Source organism: Lottia gigantea, assembly GCF_000327385.1.
Source record: "Lottia gigantea unplaced genomic scaffold LOTGIsca_164, whole genome shotgun sequence".
Classification (NCBI taxonomy): Eukaryota; Metazoa; Mollusca; class Gastropoda; family Lottiidae; genus Lottia; species Lottia gigantea.
In genome coordinates this window covers 122,659-143,710 of record NW_008708034.1, presented here as the reverse complement: position 1 = coordinate 143,710, position 21,052 = coordinate 122,659, and the positions used below count along the sequence as shown (strand labels likewise).

The window sequence follows — 21,052 nt, the reverse complement described above, 5'->3', positions numbered from 1 at the left end:
ATTAACAATTAAAATTAAATATATCACAGATATCAGAGCAGCAATAACAACTAATTTTACATTATAATACTTATATAACAGTCATAAATTATTAACAATTAGATACTAGGTCATGAGTACATGTTTTAATTTTGACTTACTCTTCATAATTTTGAGACTGAAAATATCTTTTCTGTGTTCTTCTACGAATAGATTCTGTTATCTCAACATAGTTAGAATCTGATGTTCCATGCTTCTCAGTTACATTTCTTGTTGGTGCTGAATACATACTTGGTTCCTGTCATAAATGTATATATATTTTATCATAGATTATTATATTTACAGTATCATCTGCTAACTAACTAATCCATCTGATCAGAGAAAAGCAGCGATTTGGCCTTACAGCTAAAGAAACCCTTCATACAGAGCCTTATTTCTTTCCTCCAAGCTTATAGATTGTATCTTATCTACAAACCAAACCTTTCTGTACCTACCACTGTTTCATCCTGTAGATCTCGAGATGGTTTAGAAAATATATCTAAAGTAGGACTGGAGCCTAAAATATCTCTTCTACTAATCTGTGAGCATTGTTCTAAAAGAGACCAAATAAATGCTCATCATGTCAAAATACACCTATATACCAAGAATTGTGAAAATCATTCATAGCATATTCTTTATTCCATAAAACAGGGGTTAGAACTCGATTTGCCTATCTTTTAAGAATAGGTGCTGACAATAAAATTAATAAAAAGAGATGTGAGCAAATAAAAAATTTAACATAGTAGTACTCTTTAGGAACACATGGTAATATTTTAACCTGATATCATAGAGTTTCAAATTGTTTAATTGGTTAACATTAATGGCCTGAATACCCTATCTGAAGATCTATAGAACTAGTTAATATAATATTCAAAATAATATCAAACTGTTTACCATAATTATAAGTTTGTGCATGATTAAAATTACGTAAATCAGGTGTTTTCTTGTTATCACATTTAATTTTTCTCTTAATAACTACTTCCGTTAGAGACATGGATGGTGATGATTCTCTACTGGTTCCATAAGTACATATACTCTACAAAATACAACAGACATTTTAAGATTTTTACAATGATAAAAGTTTATCAAACAAAAAATAGGCCCAACGACTCCTCTATATACATTAATTATATTTGGATAAAGAATATCATACTTACCCGTCTAGTAGGAGAGTTATAGACAGCCTCTCTGTTATTCTCATTACTGGAACATACAAATTTGATAAGCATTCAAAGAAATGAAGTTCTGAATTGACACAACCCTTGTCAACCAACAAATATGCTGAAACTCATTAAGGCCCTATAATCATGATTCCAAAATTGGATTTATATGTATACAATTCAAGTTTTACAATTTAATGAAACCCAAAGGGACTTTGACAATATTCAAAGCGTTACAAAGTGGGAGTGATTAGAATTTGACTTACAATTGTTTCGGTTTGTCGTTATTTAGTAACCTTCGGTCATATGTAATTGGTTGGGGATTTCTGAAACTAAATGATGATGGTTGGCACTCATCTTCAAAATCATACACTGAGTTATTCTGATTATATATTGGTTTGATCTGACTCACTATAGCTTGGTTCTGTTCAGGAAGAGATTTTGGTCCATTGATTGTGTGCTTGGTTTGATGACTGTTAGGTTTGTTCTGATTGGAACTTGAACTGCTGATGGCTGCTGCAGTAGTGTTAACCATTAAATTTGATTGAAGTTTTGAACCATCTCTTATGTGCAGTTCTGTCATTTGACCACCTTTAGAAGGTTCATTTGTCTTTATGGTTGAACTTCTTAACGTTCTTGGTTTCTGCCACTCTTCACTCACTTCTGTTATTCCAAGTTCTCTTTCTATCATAGATTTTCTGGTGGCACAATTCTTTGTTGTGGTTTTGGCCTTTTTTCGACTGAATGTACCTTTCCTTTTCTTTCGTTTCTTTCCTTTCTTAGCTTGAGGTTTGTTTTCCACTGGTTTTATTAATTCTTCAATAGGTTTCTCTTCTTCTTCAGTTTCAACAAAATCTTCAAAAAGTTCAGCTTGTGATTCTTCATCTTCAGATGGTATATCATGAAGTGGCTCAGGATTGGAAGGTACAGCAACACTTCTAGTCAATGAAAAATTACCTACTTCCTTTCGCTGAGGAAGAACAGCAGCTATTGGTGAAGGATGAGATTTGGAGAAGAGGGTTCGAGAATTCAAGGGACCGTAAGATGAGAATGGGGAATGTTTTGTTGGAGGTAGAGTATAACCACTTGGTTTTGGATACTGTCTTGGTGGTGGGTTAATAGTCTTGGCTCTATCAAATGCAGAACTAGACGTTTGTTTAGATCCAGCTAAATATTTATTTAATGTCTGTAAACTTGGAACTACTTGTAAACTTGTTGATTTGTGAGTTTCTTCTTTTTCTTTGGCCAATCTTTGCTGTTTTAGCTCTTCTTCAATTCTAAGTATTTCTGATTGATGTTTCTGGTGTAAATCTTCAATTTGTTTCTTAACATCAGAATGATATTTACTGAAATGTTCTTCAAAATAAGGCAATGATAGTCGATAATCTGGTTCTTTCTGAGCTAAATCAACAGATTTTTCTTGAGTTTCAGTAAATTTATCCAGTAATCTATCTAACTGTTGCTCTTGAATGTCAATTTGTCTGTTAAATTGACTTTCTAAGAATATTTCTACACTTTGCCACTGACTTTTAAAAATTTCTTCAATTACTTCAGCCTGCAGATTGGTATTAGCACTGTTACCATTTCCAGTGCCTTTATTCCTGTTTTTCTCCATAACATTCACCAACTGTTTCTGCAGATTTCGAAACTGTCCCTCCTGAACATGATGAAGTTGAGCTATACATTGTTTCTGCCAATTTTCTTCACGGTATTTTAAATCCCGTTTCATAACATTCAATTCTTCTAATATTCTGAAATAAAGATAACAGATGAAATATTGCAGACATCCACTTGTCCATATTTTAATGAGCTCAAAGTAAGCTTCATTCTTAATAGTCAGCAAACTCCCAGTTAATCTAGAATTCCAAACTTTGAATTGAATTGTAAGATTTCATGGAACGGGATGAACCATAATTAGATGTTAATAATAATAGCAGTAATCCTAATTCTATTCTCCAATTTTTCTTTTCTGGCAGCACCATTGATCTGAATGTTGGTCAAAGTTTTTTCAGTATATTATCATCATAAGAATGTACTCTGTATTTGTGATCATGCCCAGCACTTATATAGAAATGTTCATCTATTCATTTACTTCTCATATTAGTAATATATAAGCTTAAATATTAATAAATTGAACTTTTAAGACAGAAAAAAATGTACCTAAATTCTGTGTCTTTGATATTTTTCTGTTGTTTTTGTCGAGATTCTATATTTAATTTTTTCTGAATTTCAGTTTGTTGTTTATATTCCATTATTTGTTGATTTGAAGTTTCTGTGTCTTCATTCATCCATTCTATAACTTGATCAACTTTCTTATCTAGAGCCAGGGTTGGTTCTTTTATTTCTTTCTTTAATGTTTTAATCATATTTTCATTGTTATTTTCTATTCTGTCCTCTAGTTGTTTCTCTAGTTGTGTTATTGTAGCATCTTTCTGTTATGATAATATCAAATTTCAATTTAAACAGTTTATCCTAGATATTCTTAACAAATTTGACCCTACCTGTTCCTCGGATGTGATCGGGATATGAGTTATCAGCACTATTAGGGCCAGAGATAAAAATGTCACTTTTTCTAAGGACAAAGATTCCTATGATATAATAGACTTACTGCTGCAATTTCTTTCTCTAACTGATTTAATCTTAACATTCTATTTTCCTTTTCTTTAACAGCTGCTAATATTCTATCTTGTTGCTGACATAGTTCAGATAGAACTGGAAAATAATAGTTATACACAAAAAAAGTATTTTCATTAATATTCTTATATAAAGAAATAAATTTCTAAATTTAATTAATTAAATCTAATTAAATGTCAATATTTATCCCTAATAGTTTATGATTAAAATAATAATACTCACAAGAAGAAATAGTATCTTGTATCTTATCACTGGAGAGATCATTAGTATGTTGTATCTTGTCTTTCATAGTGTTCACACTAGATTTTATCTAAAATTCAAAAATAATCAAATCAGACTATTTGAACTGTAAAGAAATTGGCAGCAGAAATAAAAGCATGATTGATTTAGAAATCATAGTAATTATTTTCGTATTTTGATAAACACAACCAATTATCTAAAACAAACCAATTGATAAAAAAGGAAAAAAAACACAAAGATGCTCATAGACCTGATTGCAAACAAATCATATCATTATTAAAAATAAATTAAACGTGAGAACGTCATTTTACTTTTCCCTACATACATTTTGTAACAGTCCGACCCGTTGTGAAATATACTAATATTTACCTCTTTAGTACAGTCTTGAACAACTGTGGCTACTTGTTGCAGCAAATCTCTGAAATTGAAATAATGTAGCAGGGTTATTTCCCTTGACACATGAAATTTTTGCAACAAGCCAGTTTTTAGCAATATCTAATGTCTAATCCAATAACTAAGCACAAATTTATTTCAGTAATAGTGTTCATTGCTCACTATAGAAATTTGAGAAAAAGGGAATGAAATCCCTAGTTGGAGATATTATTTGAACGAATTTTGCAATTTGTGTACATTTCTAGTACTTCTGAAGACTATTTACATTATATTCAGACTAAAATCAACCCTCCAAAATGGCGCACCTGTCCTTTCATTTAGATTAATATTTCAACCAACCTCTCATCTCTTTCTTTAGCTTTGTTCTTATTAAGTTGAAATTGTTGAGGGTTGAGATCAGGTTTAGAGGGAACTGAGTGGGGTTTAGAAGGGTATGAATTAGGTTTAGAGTCAGCAGGACCTTGAGGACCTTTATATAGAGATCCTGATGGTCCTTTACTCATCCATTTATCATACATAGATGGTCTTCTGTTAGGTAAGCTCATTGCTGGCATGGAGACCTGAAATGGTTACAAATACAAAGTGCTATTATTTATTTGTTTTATTTGTAATTTAGCCACTTCAGTTGGAGCCTTAAGACAGCCCTCTTAATACATTCATCTGTTTGATGACACTGCTAGCCAGTCACTTTTTGTTTGAATCACAAAATCCAAGAGTTTTTCTTGCAATGGACATTTAGGGTGATATTTTGATAAATCAAGATTCCAGAGCATAATGGAATATTAGTTTCAGAATCATGACCCTACTTACCTCTGATTGAGAACCACTGGAATATTGTTGTGTGAAAAGATCCTGAGAATTAATCTGAGAAAATTCATATTGAGAATTATTCATCTGAGAATTCATTTGTTGTGTTGATTCAAAAGCTGAGTCATGGCCATCTCGTCTAAAAAGTATCAGTACAAATTTTTAGACAAAAGAGGATCAAATTGAAGATGGAAATAACAAGGGAACCTGTAAGAAAATCATCTTCCCTTCGTATATTATACATATATTTCTGAAAAAAAATTTATGAATCTGAATACGAAGGGAACTTGAAAAATTTACTTACAAATAACTATCTGAGGATGTTAAATCTTTACCAGGTACCACATTTCTCATTAGATCATTTAATTTCCTAAACATCTGATTACCACTCAGCTGAGACATCTTGATGCAAGCTTATTCTTCTTCTCACTTCTAAAAATATATAATTGTTGTCTGGTAATTCTATAGAAGAGTTGATATTGTTCCCATTACCTTACTCATATGGTCTTCATAATGTGCTTTGGCAATAAAATCTGTATATCATAAATGGCTTAAAGGGATTGTAAAGAGGTTTTCTAAAAAAAATTATATGTATCTGGGACATCGATAGAATCAATTTGTACCATTCTAATTTTCTGTGTCTGTGGTTCCTGTGATTCCACAAAATAATAAATGTTTGATGAAGTCACTTGCTTGTTTGGTATCACATAAGCCAAGGTCCTTCACTATCATTAAGTGACCTCATCAAATACCTGAACTTGGCATATCTGCATTAGGCTAATAATAGCAGTGGAAAGTGGAAACACTGCAAACCAAGCAGAAGCCTGTGAGATATGCCGGAACAGACAAGTCACAAGCCACAGGGACAAGGCGGCACACATTCTGATCTAGGCTACACAGCTTATTTATAGCTCAGTAAAGTCAGTCAAGGCATTAACATGCCAGTTTTATTTCTGAAGTCGTGAAGAAGAAAGAAGTTCTGTCAGGTCTCTGACTCTGCTCGGGAGCCTCTGCTGGCTGGTGTAGTCCGGTTACTCTTACTGCCATTGGTGACTGATTCTGAATTCTGAATGGCCAAATTGGCTAGAAATGCTAGAATTAGACATAGAAGTCATACAAATGCAACACCTGGGATAAAAAGGTAAAATATGGTGAATATGAACTTGTTTGCATAGAATCTATGCTTCTCTCATCTGAAGAATTATATTTCCATTGATGTTTTCATCTTTACTTCCATCAGTTTGTTAGCTTTACGTTTCGGTTTTTAGCAGACGATATTTTGGGGATGCCGGAAATTACGTCTATAATCATGTGACTGCTGAGATGTGATTTGAGATTCTCGAGTTGATTGGTTAGATCATTCTATTTTTAGTACGTAGCCACGTGAGTGCTTCACCATAATATCTGACTAGCTACCAATCAACAAATTAGTTTTTTGTTTATCACCCAATTTCTACAGGTGTCTTAGTTACCTGAGCCGACAGGTTTTCATCTTCCTGTAAAGTTTCAACACTTTCAACATCTAAAGTACGCAAGGATAAGTGTTAATATTTCAAAATGCAAGGCCAACTTTGCTTAATTTGACGGGAGTTCCGTTTATCGCCATGGTAATTATGACAACAATGGAGTGAATTTACTGTTAGTTTTCTGTTAGGCCACTTCAAGGATCATTGACTATCTAATTGCTTATTGATTATTGTTAAAAACCGATCATTTCACTGGTGAAGAGGAGAATGCCGAGCCAAATAGTTGGAAGTTGGGTAAGATTTTATATCATTATAATCACATATTAAAGTTTGTATCACAATATTTGTATGATTGAAAATGGAAATATTGATAGCCTAGCTACATAATGTTACTGTTAGGCTTAGCTACCTAGGCAATGAAGAATATGGTACTCAGTGGTACCCTAGGAAGTAGGCTGTGATACATGTATTCTTCATTGTCTTTAAAAAATTTGGTTGTGTAACAAAAAACTTTCGTCTCTCTTTTTACCAGTACTTCTTTTTCAGTCAAGCTTTTCAGTAACCTACAATTACAAACATCTCTGAGATAGAAGAAACAATCCTTTATTTTTAGCTCTATATAGTAGTGACCATGATCAGATTGACTTAATTGTTTATTTAATTTAATGCTAATTAGCATCGAAACTAGATGATTTGAAATAAATTATTTATGATACACATGATGAAGATCTACTTCAAGATCTACGTACCCATTATTTATTTTCTTTCAGTTTCCATCAGGCTACCATGGACATTTCCGAAATAAATCAAGAAATGATTTTGTGTGTGAATATAGAATTTTGGCCAAACCTCAACCTCCAGAAAAATTCCTGAGGAGATCAATGGTAGGATTCTTAATTCAAATGTTTTTAATCATTTGACCTCTGTTAAAAATATCATTTTAAGAGGCCAAAAAGAATATAACAACGTTTTATATAACAGTGCTTTTTCCCTGCTGGCTATGGTTTATAGTACCAGTACCCAGTTATTGAGAAATTTGAGGATAATGTACAAATGTAGAACCTGTGGCGTTATGTTATGTTACGTTAGTTTCGACCATGGAATTTTATGATGAAAGTTAAAAGAAGTATATAGGCCTATTCAGTCTTCAGCTTTTAGAATTACATAACATAAGCTTACAGCATGAGAACGCAGGCTAAAATTAGTCAGTTGTCTGAAGATCGCAAAGCTTGATACTCTGACCTAAAAGTTCTGTTTTAATATTGCTAACATACACCATGATATAGATTATAAAGGAGTTACCTATATAATATAGATAACAAGTTGTCTTTGATATATCGACAGGCTCTCTTCATAACATTTACTCTACATTTCAATAGCCCATAAAACTCAATTCAAACCTATGTTTAGAATTGTCTAGAAGAATACAGTTATGAACTGGGGTCTATGTATTGAAGTTTATGTCTTTTATAAAGTGACTTTATCAAAGGACATGAAAATATTACTTACAAGGACTGTTTTTTAAGTGTTTCTCAATAGGGTAAAGAATCCAATGAAGTTTTAATTTTCTTTGACCTGGCAAACACCCAAAATATAATTGTTATAAAAAAAAAGAATTAAAAGTATGTTTGTATATTTTGACAACGTTTAATGTGTATTTTGAAAGGTGAAAGGTTATTGTGTGGTCTTATTTATTCCCATATAGGTAGGCCTATAAATTTTAAAAGTGCAATGATTAACAATCATTGATAAGCATTTTCTCAAAATATTGCTATCGTATTTTGGAAATTAGCTCCTCTGAGCTCATCAAATCATCAATTGTCCCAAGTTAATATAAGCTCCTAAAACCTAGAATTCTTTAATATACACATAGAGATTTATATTACAAGAAATACTATTGAATATAAAGTTAGAAAATTTGGTAAAATATATTTGTGGGTATTTGAAAAATCCCTATGACCTTTCCTTTAATCTCACGATGTAATCCTAATCCTGTGTGTCACGGGTATTAATCAAGCAAGATTAAATGATTATCTATAATCCTTTTATGTCAGATAGACCCTTTAATTAGAGGGAGAGAAATGATATATAATAATTTTAATAGATTTTAAGAATTTGTTAGAAAAAAAACTCAATAATGATATATTCAAATTGTAAATAAATATTATAATTTTGACATCATAACCTAATAGCTAACATTATGACAATATTATTGTTCACCTTTATTGAGAGTTGATTTTGGTCTTGATATGTAAATAGTCTTCAGAAGTACTAGAAATGTACAAAAATCACATAATTCATTCAAAAATATCTCAAATTTCACTTGCAACTCAAGAAAAGTCAAGTCATCAATCAGATAATACTGGACACACATGGAATTGACTGTGAGCTGTGAACACTATTACTGATTAGCTAAAATTCCTGTTTCTGAGACTTAAATATCATTGGTAAAATGGATGGCAAACATGCCCCTCTTTAAAGAGATTCAGAAGAGGTATTCTATCCTCTATATATGTAACAGGGTGATCTTTAGCTTTTGATAGATTAATTCTGATTCGTGTCTGATGTGTGTGCTTCAAGAAAAACATTACTAGATTATAATATCACTATGGTAAAAGGAAACTAAATGTGAATCCCTTTAAACTACCTAAGCCTATTGTTTGTTATCTTATCAAAAAAACATTTCACAAGTTGAAAAGATCAGCTGGATAGATTTGATTACTCTAGATCAATAAATCAATTGTATATAGGGTAATTTTAGATCAATTTATTCCCTTACTTTCTATTATTCAAGCTTATTCTTATTCAGTGTGGTTTACTATTGGTTTTCAATAAAATTTGATTGGTAAACTGATTATACTTAAAGGGACATTCTGATTTTTTTTGTAGGTTGAACAATTTTTTGGCTCAAATTTGCGAAAACTATACACGAAGATCTTGAGAAATGTGTCCCTAAGGTATCTGAAAGTCGTACCTAAAAAAATCCAGCCGTTAATATTTCAACACCAAAAATATTTAAAAAGTTTATGTAAACTTTTGAAGATCGTTATGCTTTTTGGAAACTATAAGTAAACTCCTGTTTGGATTTATGTAAAATGAAAGCCTAATTGTAGAGAAATATGTCTCATACGTTTTCTAAAAGTTTCAACTAATAATATCGAGCCATTATAAAGCCAAACACCAAAACTAGGTCAAACTGCTTAATTACTAATTAATAACTCTCAGTTTTTTTTTGATAAGGAAATTGTTTTACAAAAAATCGGAATGCCCCTTTAACATAGATACTTAAGCTGGGACCTGGAATAAAAAGGCCTTTGATGTGAAATTACTCAGAGCAAAACACATTGTCTCTTCAACACATCCAACACTTAGTGTACACATGTACATATTTCAACCATGTTTCACTTCAGTAGGTATTCATGTTATTTTGAAATGGCAAAACAACACACTTCTACATAAATTTTTTTTTTGGAAAAATGAACACACACATACTTGTGAATACTATATAACTATGAACATGGTTGAATTCAACATCTCATTTGAGGCTACTGGTTTAAAGTGAACCAGGATCCCATCTATTTACTGATAAGGGTTTGTGGTCAAACAATGATGAGAAAAACATGGAATGACAACTAGATGTGCATTTTAGTCAGATTATTATTGATTTACAATTTTTTTTTTGTTATTTTGGTAAATGGATTTTTTTTGTAATATTTTGTAGGTACCAAGAAGTAATAATGTGTTCTCCCACCATGATAACAGACATTCCTTTATGAATGATGCTATGATATTTGAACAGGTAAATATAGATGACTATAGATGTCGAGGTCACCAAAATTTCAATGATTTATTTGATCATTCTTTATGAGCTCTTGAGAAAGTATTCACCTGAAGAATTATGGTCAAAATCTTTGCATGTTCTTTTCCAGTTCTATACAAAGAAGTTCTAATAAGTTTCTGAACACTTCTATCTTTACACATTGTCCTGTTTTGCAACTTGGCTTTTTGAAAGAACATGTTTCTTGGCTATTAATGCTGTAGATACACGTACTTGAAATTAGAAAAACAAACTTTAATAGGTATTGATTGTTAGTTATTAAGACATTCCATCACAATTCTTTCTATTTTATCAAATCAGACATCTGTAAGTAAATACATGTTTGTAGAGAACAGCTTTTTTTTTTTTTTTTTTATCAAGCACAGCATATTTGTACAAATGTTTCACAGATTCCTATTTATATATATATATTGCACATTTTCATGTTTAGCTTACAATGGTTGTTGTATGTATATGGCCTACAGTTATATATGTTACACAGCTTGTGATAATGTTGTTGGATTATTCAAAGAATTATTGCTGCATTTCTGAGGAGTGTGAATATAATACACTACAATCCTTACCTTCTGAAATCCTGAAAAAATCTCTGTCACTGTAAATATTAAATATGAAGGCTGCCCTGTCCAGACGAAAAAAAATTAAGCACTTGGCATAACAAAGACAGTTAACATTGAGTAAGCTTATTCAAATTTGAAAAAGAAATGTAGATAATAAGTACTGTAGTGACATAAGACATTGCATTTAGTTGTAACAGATATTTGCACCTAAGGCAGGCTTATGCTGATTTAAAACAATAGGAAACTTGAAATTATTTAACAAGATATGTTGCTATGCCCTGATAAACTAAATATTTATAGGCCTAACCATTTGCCACTTGAGATATCATTAAGGTAATAAAAACAGACGGCTTGGCCTGTGGGTCTGTTAGGTATTTATGATGTCAAACTACTAACAGTCTGTTAGGTATTTATGATGTCAAACTACTAACAGTCTGTTAGGTATTTATGATGTCAAACTACTAACAGTCTGTTAGGTTTTTTCTGATGTCAAACTACTAACAGTCTGTTAGGTATTTATGATGTCAAACTACTAACAGTCTGTTGGGTATTTATGATGTCAAACTACTAACAGTCTGTTAGGTATTTATGATGTCAAACTACTAACAGTCTGTTGGGTATTTATGATGTCAAACTACTAACAGTCTGTTAGGTATTTATGATGTCAAACTACTAACAGTCTGTTAGGTATTTATGATGTCAAACTACTAACAAGTAATATGAGTTGAATAAAATATCCAGATTATTATTGTGACAGCTGACAAAGAGGACAGACTTGAGCACATTTGTTTAAAGCGTTGGACTCTGACATCATTTGCTTAATCATTACCTGGATTGGATGAATGGGGGTTGTTGGCTCTAATCTTGGTCATCATGTGTCTGGTGAACATGAATAAGTTATCCTAAATTCTCCAGTCGACCCAGCTGTAAATCTGGGAAAGACCAATGCCAGACAGTATGGCAAAGGACCAGCTGGTAGCCAGAACCTAAGTTTTCCTTGTAATTAATACCAATGCTCAACAAAGTTTCATCAAAATCCATTTAAAATTGTATGTTGTATTGTGCTCAAAACACATTTTGACATGATTTAAACAAGTTAAACTTGACTGAGATCTTATTCATTCGCTTGCTCACACCAAGTTTCATCAAAATCCGATGAAAACTTTAGTCTCTATTGTGCCACAAGTCTGGGCCGAACGGACATATAAAAAACAAATGCAGAAATGATTTGAAATATGATATGAGATCGAATATATGTAAGAAGATTAGTGTATGGTTAGGGTTTAATGTCTAATGACTGACAAGATTGATAATAATCTTGATGGAGTTATAATAGACCTAGGTAATATCACAATATAACACTATAATATACTTCAGACTATTTAAAAACAGTTGATTTATATTCTCCAAGCAACATATTGTTTTTTGTAAGAATCCCTAGAAGAAAAGCCTTGTTAAGCACACAAGGGCTCTGAACTGAAAAAGGATTGTAAAGAGGTTACCTAAATTTTATGTGTATCGGGGATACTGATAGTAGGCCCTGTTGATTGGTACCATTCCATTTTTTAGTGAGATGTCTGTGATTCTTGCATTTTCACAGAATATAAGCATTTTTAGACATATCTATTGCAAAGGCCCTTAAATATTATTATCAGCTTTTGTGATAGTGATGTCAAAAGTATTAAGCCTCTAACATAATTGGCATCGTTCTAGTCCAGGAAAATATTCAACATAGTAAATTTTCTTGACATAATAACTTATAAATAATAGTAACGAGCACTATTTTAGGTAGAATGAATGTATGGTATGGACATTTTTCAAATTTTCTGAACTTTATCTTGACATCTTTACTTTATTTACAAGTAGTCGAAGAAATGCAAGAAGCATGCCAACAGAGCATGAGTAGGCTTGTTATACTCTAGATTTATCATTGATAACAGAGATCAAATTTATACTCTATATGAATAGTGCATCAACAATCTAGATAAATTCTCAAGATAACAGTGGAAATGGGCTGTATTTAAGAATGATAAGAGAAACTGTATCTGTCTATTTCACCATGCCTGTTATTATTGTATTAGTTATTGTAGTGGTGTTTACGTGTTTTCTTTACCTCTACAATATTAAACAGATCTCTAGATGGTCTGCTCACGAGCTACACAGAAGAGGATTTGACAATTATTCCACCTAACTGTGTAGTTGTTGAGTTTTTTAGACAGCAGGTTCTCTTTTAAAACCTTTATAAACACCACAATCCCTCTTACCTTTTTACAACCTTTAAACCCCTTTAAATCTTAAGTATATAACACAAACCCTTCTAACCCTTTTTTCCAGTGAAAACAATTCCATCTGAAACCCATGATTAGACAACACAAATTCCTTTAAATTATTTATTACACAACACAGATCATATTAAACATTATTAGAGAACACAGCCCCTTTTTAAACATTTATTAGAGAACACAGCCCCTTTTTAAACATTATTAGAGAACACAGCCCCTTTTTAAACATTATTAGAAAACACAGCCCCTTTTTAAACATTATTAGAAAACACAGCCCCTTTTTAAACATTTATTAGAGAACACAGCCCCTTTTTAAACATTATTAGAGAACACAGCCCCTTTTTAAACATTATTAGAGAACACAGCCCCTTTTAAAACATTATTAGAGAACACAGCCCCTTTTAAAACAGCCCCTTTTTAAACATTTATTAGAGAACACAGCCCCTTGTAAAACAGCCCCTTTTTAAACATTATTAGAGAACACAGCCCCTTTTTAAACATTTATTAGAGAACACAGCCCCTTTTTAAACATTATTAGAAAACACAGCCCCTTTTTAAACATTATTAGAGAACACAGCCCCTTTTAAAACAGCCCCTTTTTAAACATTTATTAGAGAACACAGCCCCTTTTAAAACAGCCCCTTTTTAAACATTTATTAGAGAACACAGCCCCTTTTAAAACAGCCCCTTTTTAAACATTATTAGAGAACACAGCCCCTTTTTAAACATTATTAGAGAACACAGCCCCTTTTAAAACAGCCCCTTTTTAAACATTTATTAGAGAACACAGCCCCTTTTTAAACGTTTTTTAGAGCACACAGTCCTTTTTTAAACATTATTAGAGAACACAGCCCCTTTTAAAACAGCCCCTTTTTAAACATTATTAGAGAACACAGTCCCTTTTTAAACATTTATTAGAGAACACAGCCCCTTTTTAAACATTATTAGAGAACACAGCCCCTTTTTAAACATTATTAGATAACACAGCCCCTTTTTAAACATTATTAGAAAACACAGCCCCTTTTTCAACAGTCCCTTTTTAAACATTTATTAGAGAACACAGTCCCTTTTTAAACATTTATTAGAGAGCACAGCCCCTTTTTAAACATTTATTAGAGAACACAGTCCCTTTTTAAACAGACCCTTTTTAAACATTATTAGATATTATAATTCCTTTTAAAACCTTTATTATATATTATAATTCCTTTTAAAACCTTTAGTAGACATTATATTAGACATTATAATTCCTTTTAAAACCTTTATTAGACATTATATTAGACATTATAATTCCTTTTAAAACCTTTATTAGACATTATATTAGACATTATAATTCATTTTAAAACCTTTATTAGATATTATAATTCCTTTTAAAACCTTTATTAGACATTATATTAAACATTATAATTCCTTTTAAAACCTTTATTAGATATTATAATTCCTTTTAAAACCTTTATTAGACAACACATCCCTTTTTAAATAAACCCTTATAAGACATAAAGAATTTCTTTTAAAACCTTTATTCGACAACACAATTCATTCTAAAAACAACAATATCACTTTTTTACACCAAAATTCCCTTTTAAAACCCTCATTAAACAACAAAACACCATTTAAAAACCGTTATCTAAATTCACTTGTTGGATCACTTTTTCTGGTAGGCTATTACTAATGCAGTATTATGTTTCCCCCAATAAAAATTATTCCCAGTGCCCAATATCTAAGTTTGTCTGTCTTCATAAGCCCAATTAGTTTTCAATTTCATTTCATTTCCTGTACCTTATAACTAATTGACTTTGTATATTTTCAGGGTTTGGGAAGAAAACGTATTAAGAATTCAACCTATGCCTTTAAAGAAAATTTTATAACATGGATGCCAGAAAAACAATATGTTGAAAGAATGAGGCCATTGTTGTCAACATACACGAATGATTTTGAACATGTTTATAATCCAGTCTACAAGCAACAACAAATAGTGGATCGGCCAAAAACATCATTTGATGGAACACCAACCACAACATATCGTTATAGTCACTGTAATGGCTCACCCAATCAAAACACGATCAATGCTATGAATAACGAGGCTTTAAAATTATCAACATACACCCGAACTAGGGAACGTGTTAAATCAGCACCAAGAGTTCGGGAAACAGTGGCCAGTTGTTTAAGTTGGTACCGACCAAAACCTCCGTCATCACTAAAACCACAAATAAACTCTAATGAGACAGATGTTCCCAATGATGTACCATCACTTAATTTACCTTCACCTGAGCAATCTCCTGTCAGTGAAACACAGGTTGTTGCTTCTTCTGAGTAACCTCCCTTTCACTACATTCCTTCCTCTTCATTTGTAAATAATGTCAAATTCTGTAAAAATTGTTAAAGTTCTTGTTAAATATCCAATGAATGATTAGGTTTATGATAAGATAGGTGTTAATCATTGAATTGATTCTTTTTATTGCAAATTACTGGCAGACATTTTGATTTTTGTTGTTATAGTGATATCTTTTGTTTTAATCGTATGAAAAAAGCAAATGATTGTTCTAGATGCTCTGAGGCTTGTTGACCCAGATAGTTCAAAGCGATGATGATCTAGATTATTTTCAAGCTCATTGTAGAGAGTTCCAAGAGTTGTTGCAAATAGGTCTGAGGGATGTTGACACAGATAGTTTTTTTGACCTCTTGATCTAGATGCAGATAGTTCTGAGGCTTTGACACAGAAAGTCCAAAGAATTATTGGCCAGATAGATCACCGGATTTTGATCTAGATATTATACAGGCTTATTGTGTTTACATTGTTTACAGGCTTATTGTAGAGAATTCAAAGGCTTGTTGTATATAGGTCAAGAGTGTTTACATTGTTTACAGGCTTATTGTAGAGAATTCAAAAGCTTGTTGTTTATAGGTCAAGAGTGTTTACATTGTTTACAGGCTTATTGTAGAGAATTCAAAAGCTTGTTGTTTATAAGTCAAGAGTGTTTACATTGTTTACAGGCTTATTGTAGAGAAACAGAGGCTTGTTTACTCAAATAGTTTTTTGACCTCTTGATATAGATGCAGATAGTTCTGAGGCTTTTTGATACAGATAGTCCAAAAGGTTTTTTGGCCAGAAAATTCAAATTTGATCTAGATTGTTTACAGGCTTATTGCAGAGAGTTAAAATGGATGTTGCCGACAAGCCAGGTTTACCTATTCAGTTTTTGAGACTTTTGACCCAGGTTGTTAAGAGGTTTGTTGACTGAAAAAGTCGAGACTTATGGAATTATGATGATGTTAGATTAGTATACTGCCAACATCTGTGATATTTTTAATGTTTTATGTTATATATTTTATCAGTGCTTCGTAATTGTTTGTACATCTATCACTAAATATGTTTTCTTTATACTGTAGCATTAAGGAGTCTTCATGTGAAATTTTTAAAATAAGAAATGGCCTGCTGACATTAATGATTGAAATCAATCAGTATTGAAAGTGCTAATGGTTCATTCTGTTACATATATATATAATAAATCAATCTACAAGTAATTAAAATTAGACAAAACTTTGGTTCAGGTTTTTATTAGCTATTATTTTTAATCTGACCTCTTCAGTTTAAGTCTTAAGACGGGTCTCGTGAACATTTGTCTGTTTGATGACACTGCCAGCCAATCAAATTTCTGCCCTCTGCAACGCTGTGCTTAAGCAAAATAAAAGCTGATAAAATAACGGAATGAAAGTTCAGTCTAACTTCAAATAGACTGATCACAATATTAAATGTCTGCTTGTAAATATTTACTTTTTCAATTAAATTCAGCATTTTTACCACATAGCATTATGTGTTGCAACTACTTATAAACAATTGGTTTTTAAATTAGTACCCTTAGTTGTAACTTTTTAAATTTTAGTGTCATTTTCGTTAAAGAGCAATACAAAATGGGGTATGTATACATGAAATTCTGGGGTATATATGTATAATATTATTATCACAAAAAAGATACAAATTATGTATGCTGAAGCATTGTTTAATTTCATTTGATCAGCATTATTGTGTTCCAACTTTTATATAACATGATATATAGAGGCCAGAGAATCAGTCTATTATAAAACATTTTAACGTCTTCTCTTTGACTCTTTTAAAGAATATGTGAATCGATTCACATAAGCATACTTTTTACTCTAATAAATCGTCGTCAATATCAGCAGACACATGAGCAAATTTTTTGATAGATTTTAAAATTTGTCTCAATTAGCTGATGAATTAAGCTCATCTGCCCCCAGCATAAAGAATAACAGAAAACTAGCATGCTCAGAAAATTGATATGACATCATGTGATCTATGAATCAGTCTCTATGTACCCTACTGGTATCTTCACAAATCAGGCAGTTCAACAGACGCGATATATGAATATGAGATATTTATGGGTTGGGCCAGCCATGTTATGTCACTTCTTATGTAAGTTTGATCTGATCCAGTTTTGGGTCACTAATTTTTGCCAATTTTCACCATGACAAAATCCACATTTGTCATAACTTTTGTCTCTGTAGAAAGCTGAGTCTATCAAGACAAAGCAGCAATTGATTGATTGGACATTGATTCAGCCTAATCAGAGTACAGGTTATTTTAGTAATGTTGTCACAATAACACCAATAAAATATTTCTATAACCGGCGTTTCTACTTTCTGATATTTTAACAGAATTACTCTGACTTTGAAAGTTTTTACTTCAACATCTGAAGGAACTAGAATTTGGACAACTATAAAGCTACTAAATTGAGTTCTTTCAGTTGGTAAAATAAATATTTAGAGGACTTTATTCCTCTTAGTCATTGATCCCTAACCTTATCTACACTGTACCCCTATCCTGTGTTTACCTGTCCATTGTGCTCAAATTGAAAAGGGAGAACACTTGTACCCTTTAGATGTGCATTGTGCTGGCACCTGGTGTAGGAACCTGGCCATATATTCTAAAAAAGATCTCAGCGATTAGACATCCTAGAAACAGTGTTAGAATTGAAGACCCTTGGACACCCTAGCGCTAAGATCATTTCAAGAATATATGGTCAGAGCTCTTCCAAGCATGCAGATTAAAAAGAGGTGATCTGAATAACAAAATCCAAAAGAATTTGATACTAATGTTAACTAATGTTGAATATTTACATCAATATTATGAGGTTTATTTACACAAAACACACAGTAACTACTACTCTTCTATAAACTATCTCTATCTTTTGGTGGGTTGACTTTACGATACTTCTTACCTGGTCTAAAATAATATAATAAAAGTTATGTTTTAGCAATAACTCCATTTTCCAATAATTGTCCATTGACAGTGGTATAGATAAAAGAGATTAACAAAAGTCTTGCTATTTGAATTGTAAACAAAAAATTACGCTGTGTACTGGTATTATATACTTTGCACCCTTAAAAAAACATTTAAAAATGCAATGAAATCGCCATTAAACACCATCACATTTTCAATCAACAAAGAATTTGAGACACTTACTTAGGGAAAAACCTATGTTTAGTCTCATATAAAATATTGGCCAATTCTACATCATTAGGTCCTTCAGGTCGTTTGTTGATCATCTGAGCATCTCTGACATACTGAATCTTTAATACTGTTTCTCCCTGAAACACAGATAGGAACAAAGTTGTTCAATGTGCAATAATATTGGGTTCCTTAAAAAATGACAACCTTTTTCATTTCAATATTATTCAAAAAGAGATATGAATAATCCTAAATTGAAAAATGTTCTTGTTTTTCTAAATAAAAAATGAAGACATAATAATTAAAATTTATCAATATAAATAAGTGCCAAGACAAGAATACCTCAATGAACCTTGACAATATTTTAGCATAGATGAGAATACATTGTGATAGCAAGATCTTTGAATAGGGCAACAATAAACCTCTTCAAGATGATGTATGTTCAAGATAATAATTCTATGTTGTTGATTTTTCATTAAGAACTTGTATCTTTACCTGTGCTAATTCAATCGGATTTCTCGGGACTGGCTACAAAATAAACAAAAACTTTAATTGAAGATTTGATTATATGTACACTTCCATTAATTTACTGCATTCATTACAACAACTTATCAACTGGAGTCATCTTTTCTCTAAAGCTATCATTGTGGCTAAAACTTATGCTGACACAATATGTCTGTGAATCAATACATAGCAATACAGTATGTAAAACTTTACACTATCTAATTTTATGAATATAATTTGTTAATACTAACCCGTGTATGTTCATAAGGAAATTCTTGTTCAGGATGCCAACATAAAATGGCACTTTTATCAGGTGACAAACAGGAATGAGTCACTGGCCTGAAATTTAATACTCAAAATGATAATTATATCCTTAATTGAAGTTACCCTGGTTACATAGACTGTTAACACCAAATTAAGCAAAAACAAATATCTTAACTTTAGGGCTAGTGATTCTGATGTACTTATTTACATAACCTTCTGCTTAGCTCAAATGTTCAACCATCACAGTCATGTTCGGATAGGAAATTGTTTTAAAGTGTACCTGCTTGTTTTATCAACTTACTTTTTCTTACTTTTGGAAGAACTATCATCTGAATAATTAGTTAACGATGAATTTGATGATAAAACAGAACCTGAAATGAATAAAAAAATAGAAGTCAGATCTAGACTATTTACAAAAAGATTAAAGCCAATGAAAGTTTTACAGTGTAACCTATTTTCGTGCATATAAGGATTCAACACCGAATTTCGTCAAAATAAAAAAATGCTATTTTTTTTTTACATCTTAAAAGTTTCCTCAGATATTCTACAAAATAGTTAAAATTAGTTTGTTTCGATTTTATTTATGAATCTCTCATTTTGACCCATATTTCATGAGTAACCAACTCGACGACGGCGGCAAAATGCGTCATCTATTTACGTGTACAATGTATGGATACCAGGTGGTATAATTAACTTCTCTTAGTATTTATCTTTCATATCAATTTATTATAAGCAGTGACAATTCCTTCAAAGAACCACGATTTAAAAAAATAGTGACTGACAAATTAAGAGAGGAAGATAGGCCATTTGGTACTTGTCAAAGTATACATTAATATATTTTACCTTGCTTGAAAGTACTGGATTCATTCTACTAACTGACATTGTACAAATAACCCATGTTTATCGCACATGTACATTATTAATCATTTCCGGAGATGCATGAAAAATAGGTTAGCACGAAATTAGATTACTTTACTGTACAAGCTTTATTTGGTCACATAATAAGGATACCCCCTAGGCCTAGTAGTTTTTGAGAATTTGGGAAAGCTTTGACTATATAATTCATTGAAGTGAAATAATGAAATGTGGATATGCTGTAAAACTTTAACTTTAATATTTACATACGTACATTGCGAATCATTACCTTTGCTCAAATTCAACCGTGAAAGGACACAAAATGATCTTCTGATGGGCGCAGCCATTTTGTCGACCTTGACCTGACTAAAATAGTCGAGATCAAAGAGACCTGTTGAAAGAAACCGAATTTCTGAAGACTGGATAACGTAAAAAAAAAACTCGACCCTCAATCATCATCATCATCATCTTCTAATCATCTAGAGATAGGACAAAAAAGCGTCAGGTTTTATATTAGAAGCAATGTCAACTATGAAGGTAAGTGATTCTTGCTCGATCAACCTGTTTTTG

At 31.7% G+C, this 21,052-nt stretch overlaps 3 protein-coding genes across 3 annotated transcripts; 1 reads left to right on the top strand and 2 right to left on the bottom strand.

Moving 5' to 3' along the window:
• Window positions 1-136: 136 nt before the first annotated feature.
• On the bottom strand, window positions 137-5,654 carry LOTGIDRAFT_173559 (hypothetical protein; the record flags this gene model as incomplete). Its single annotated transcript, XM_009051332.1, has 11 exons — window positions 137-277; window positions 474-571; window positions 913-1,054; window positions 1,176-1,221; window positions 1,445-2,929; window positions 3,339-3,610; window positions 3,680-3,766; window positions 4,422-4,470; window positions 4,785-5,005; window positions 5,256-5,391; window positions 5,557-5,654. The coding sequence occupies 11 exons, from the start codon at window positions 5,652-5,654 to the stop codon at window positions 137-139; spliced, it is 2,775 nt and encodes a 924-aa protein (XP_009049580.1).
• Window positions 5,655-6,985: 1,331 nt separating this feature from the next.
• Window positions 6,986-15,709, top strand: LOTGIDRAFT_173558 (hypothetical protein; the record flags this gene model as incomplete). Its single annotated transcript, XM_009051331.1, has 5 exons — window positions 6,986-7,012; window positions 7,489-7,602; window positions 10,440-10,517; window positions 13,204-13,335; window positions 15,203-15,709. 5 exons carry the CDS (start codon window positions 6,986-6,988, stop codon window positions 15,707-15,709), a joined length of 858 nt encoding a protein of 285 aa, XP_009049579.1.
• A 2,870-nt stretch (window positions 15,710-18,579) lies between these two features.
• On the bottom strand, window positions 18,580-20,525 carry LOTGIDRAFT_173557 (hypothetical protein; the record flags this gene model as incomplete). Its single annotated transcript, XM_009051330.1, has 6 exons — window positions 18,580-18,634; window positions 18,875-18,999; window positions 19,355-19,387; window positions 19,615-19,702; window positions 19,929-19,998; window positions 20,504-20,525. 6 exons carry the CDS (start codon window positions 20,523-20,525, stop codon window positions 18,580-18,582), a joined length of 393 nt encoding a protein of 130 aa, XP_009049578.1.
• Between the last annotated feature and the right edge of the window lie 527 nt (window positions 20,526-21,052).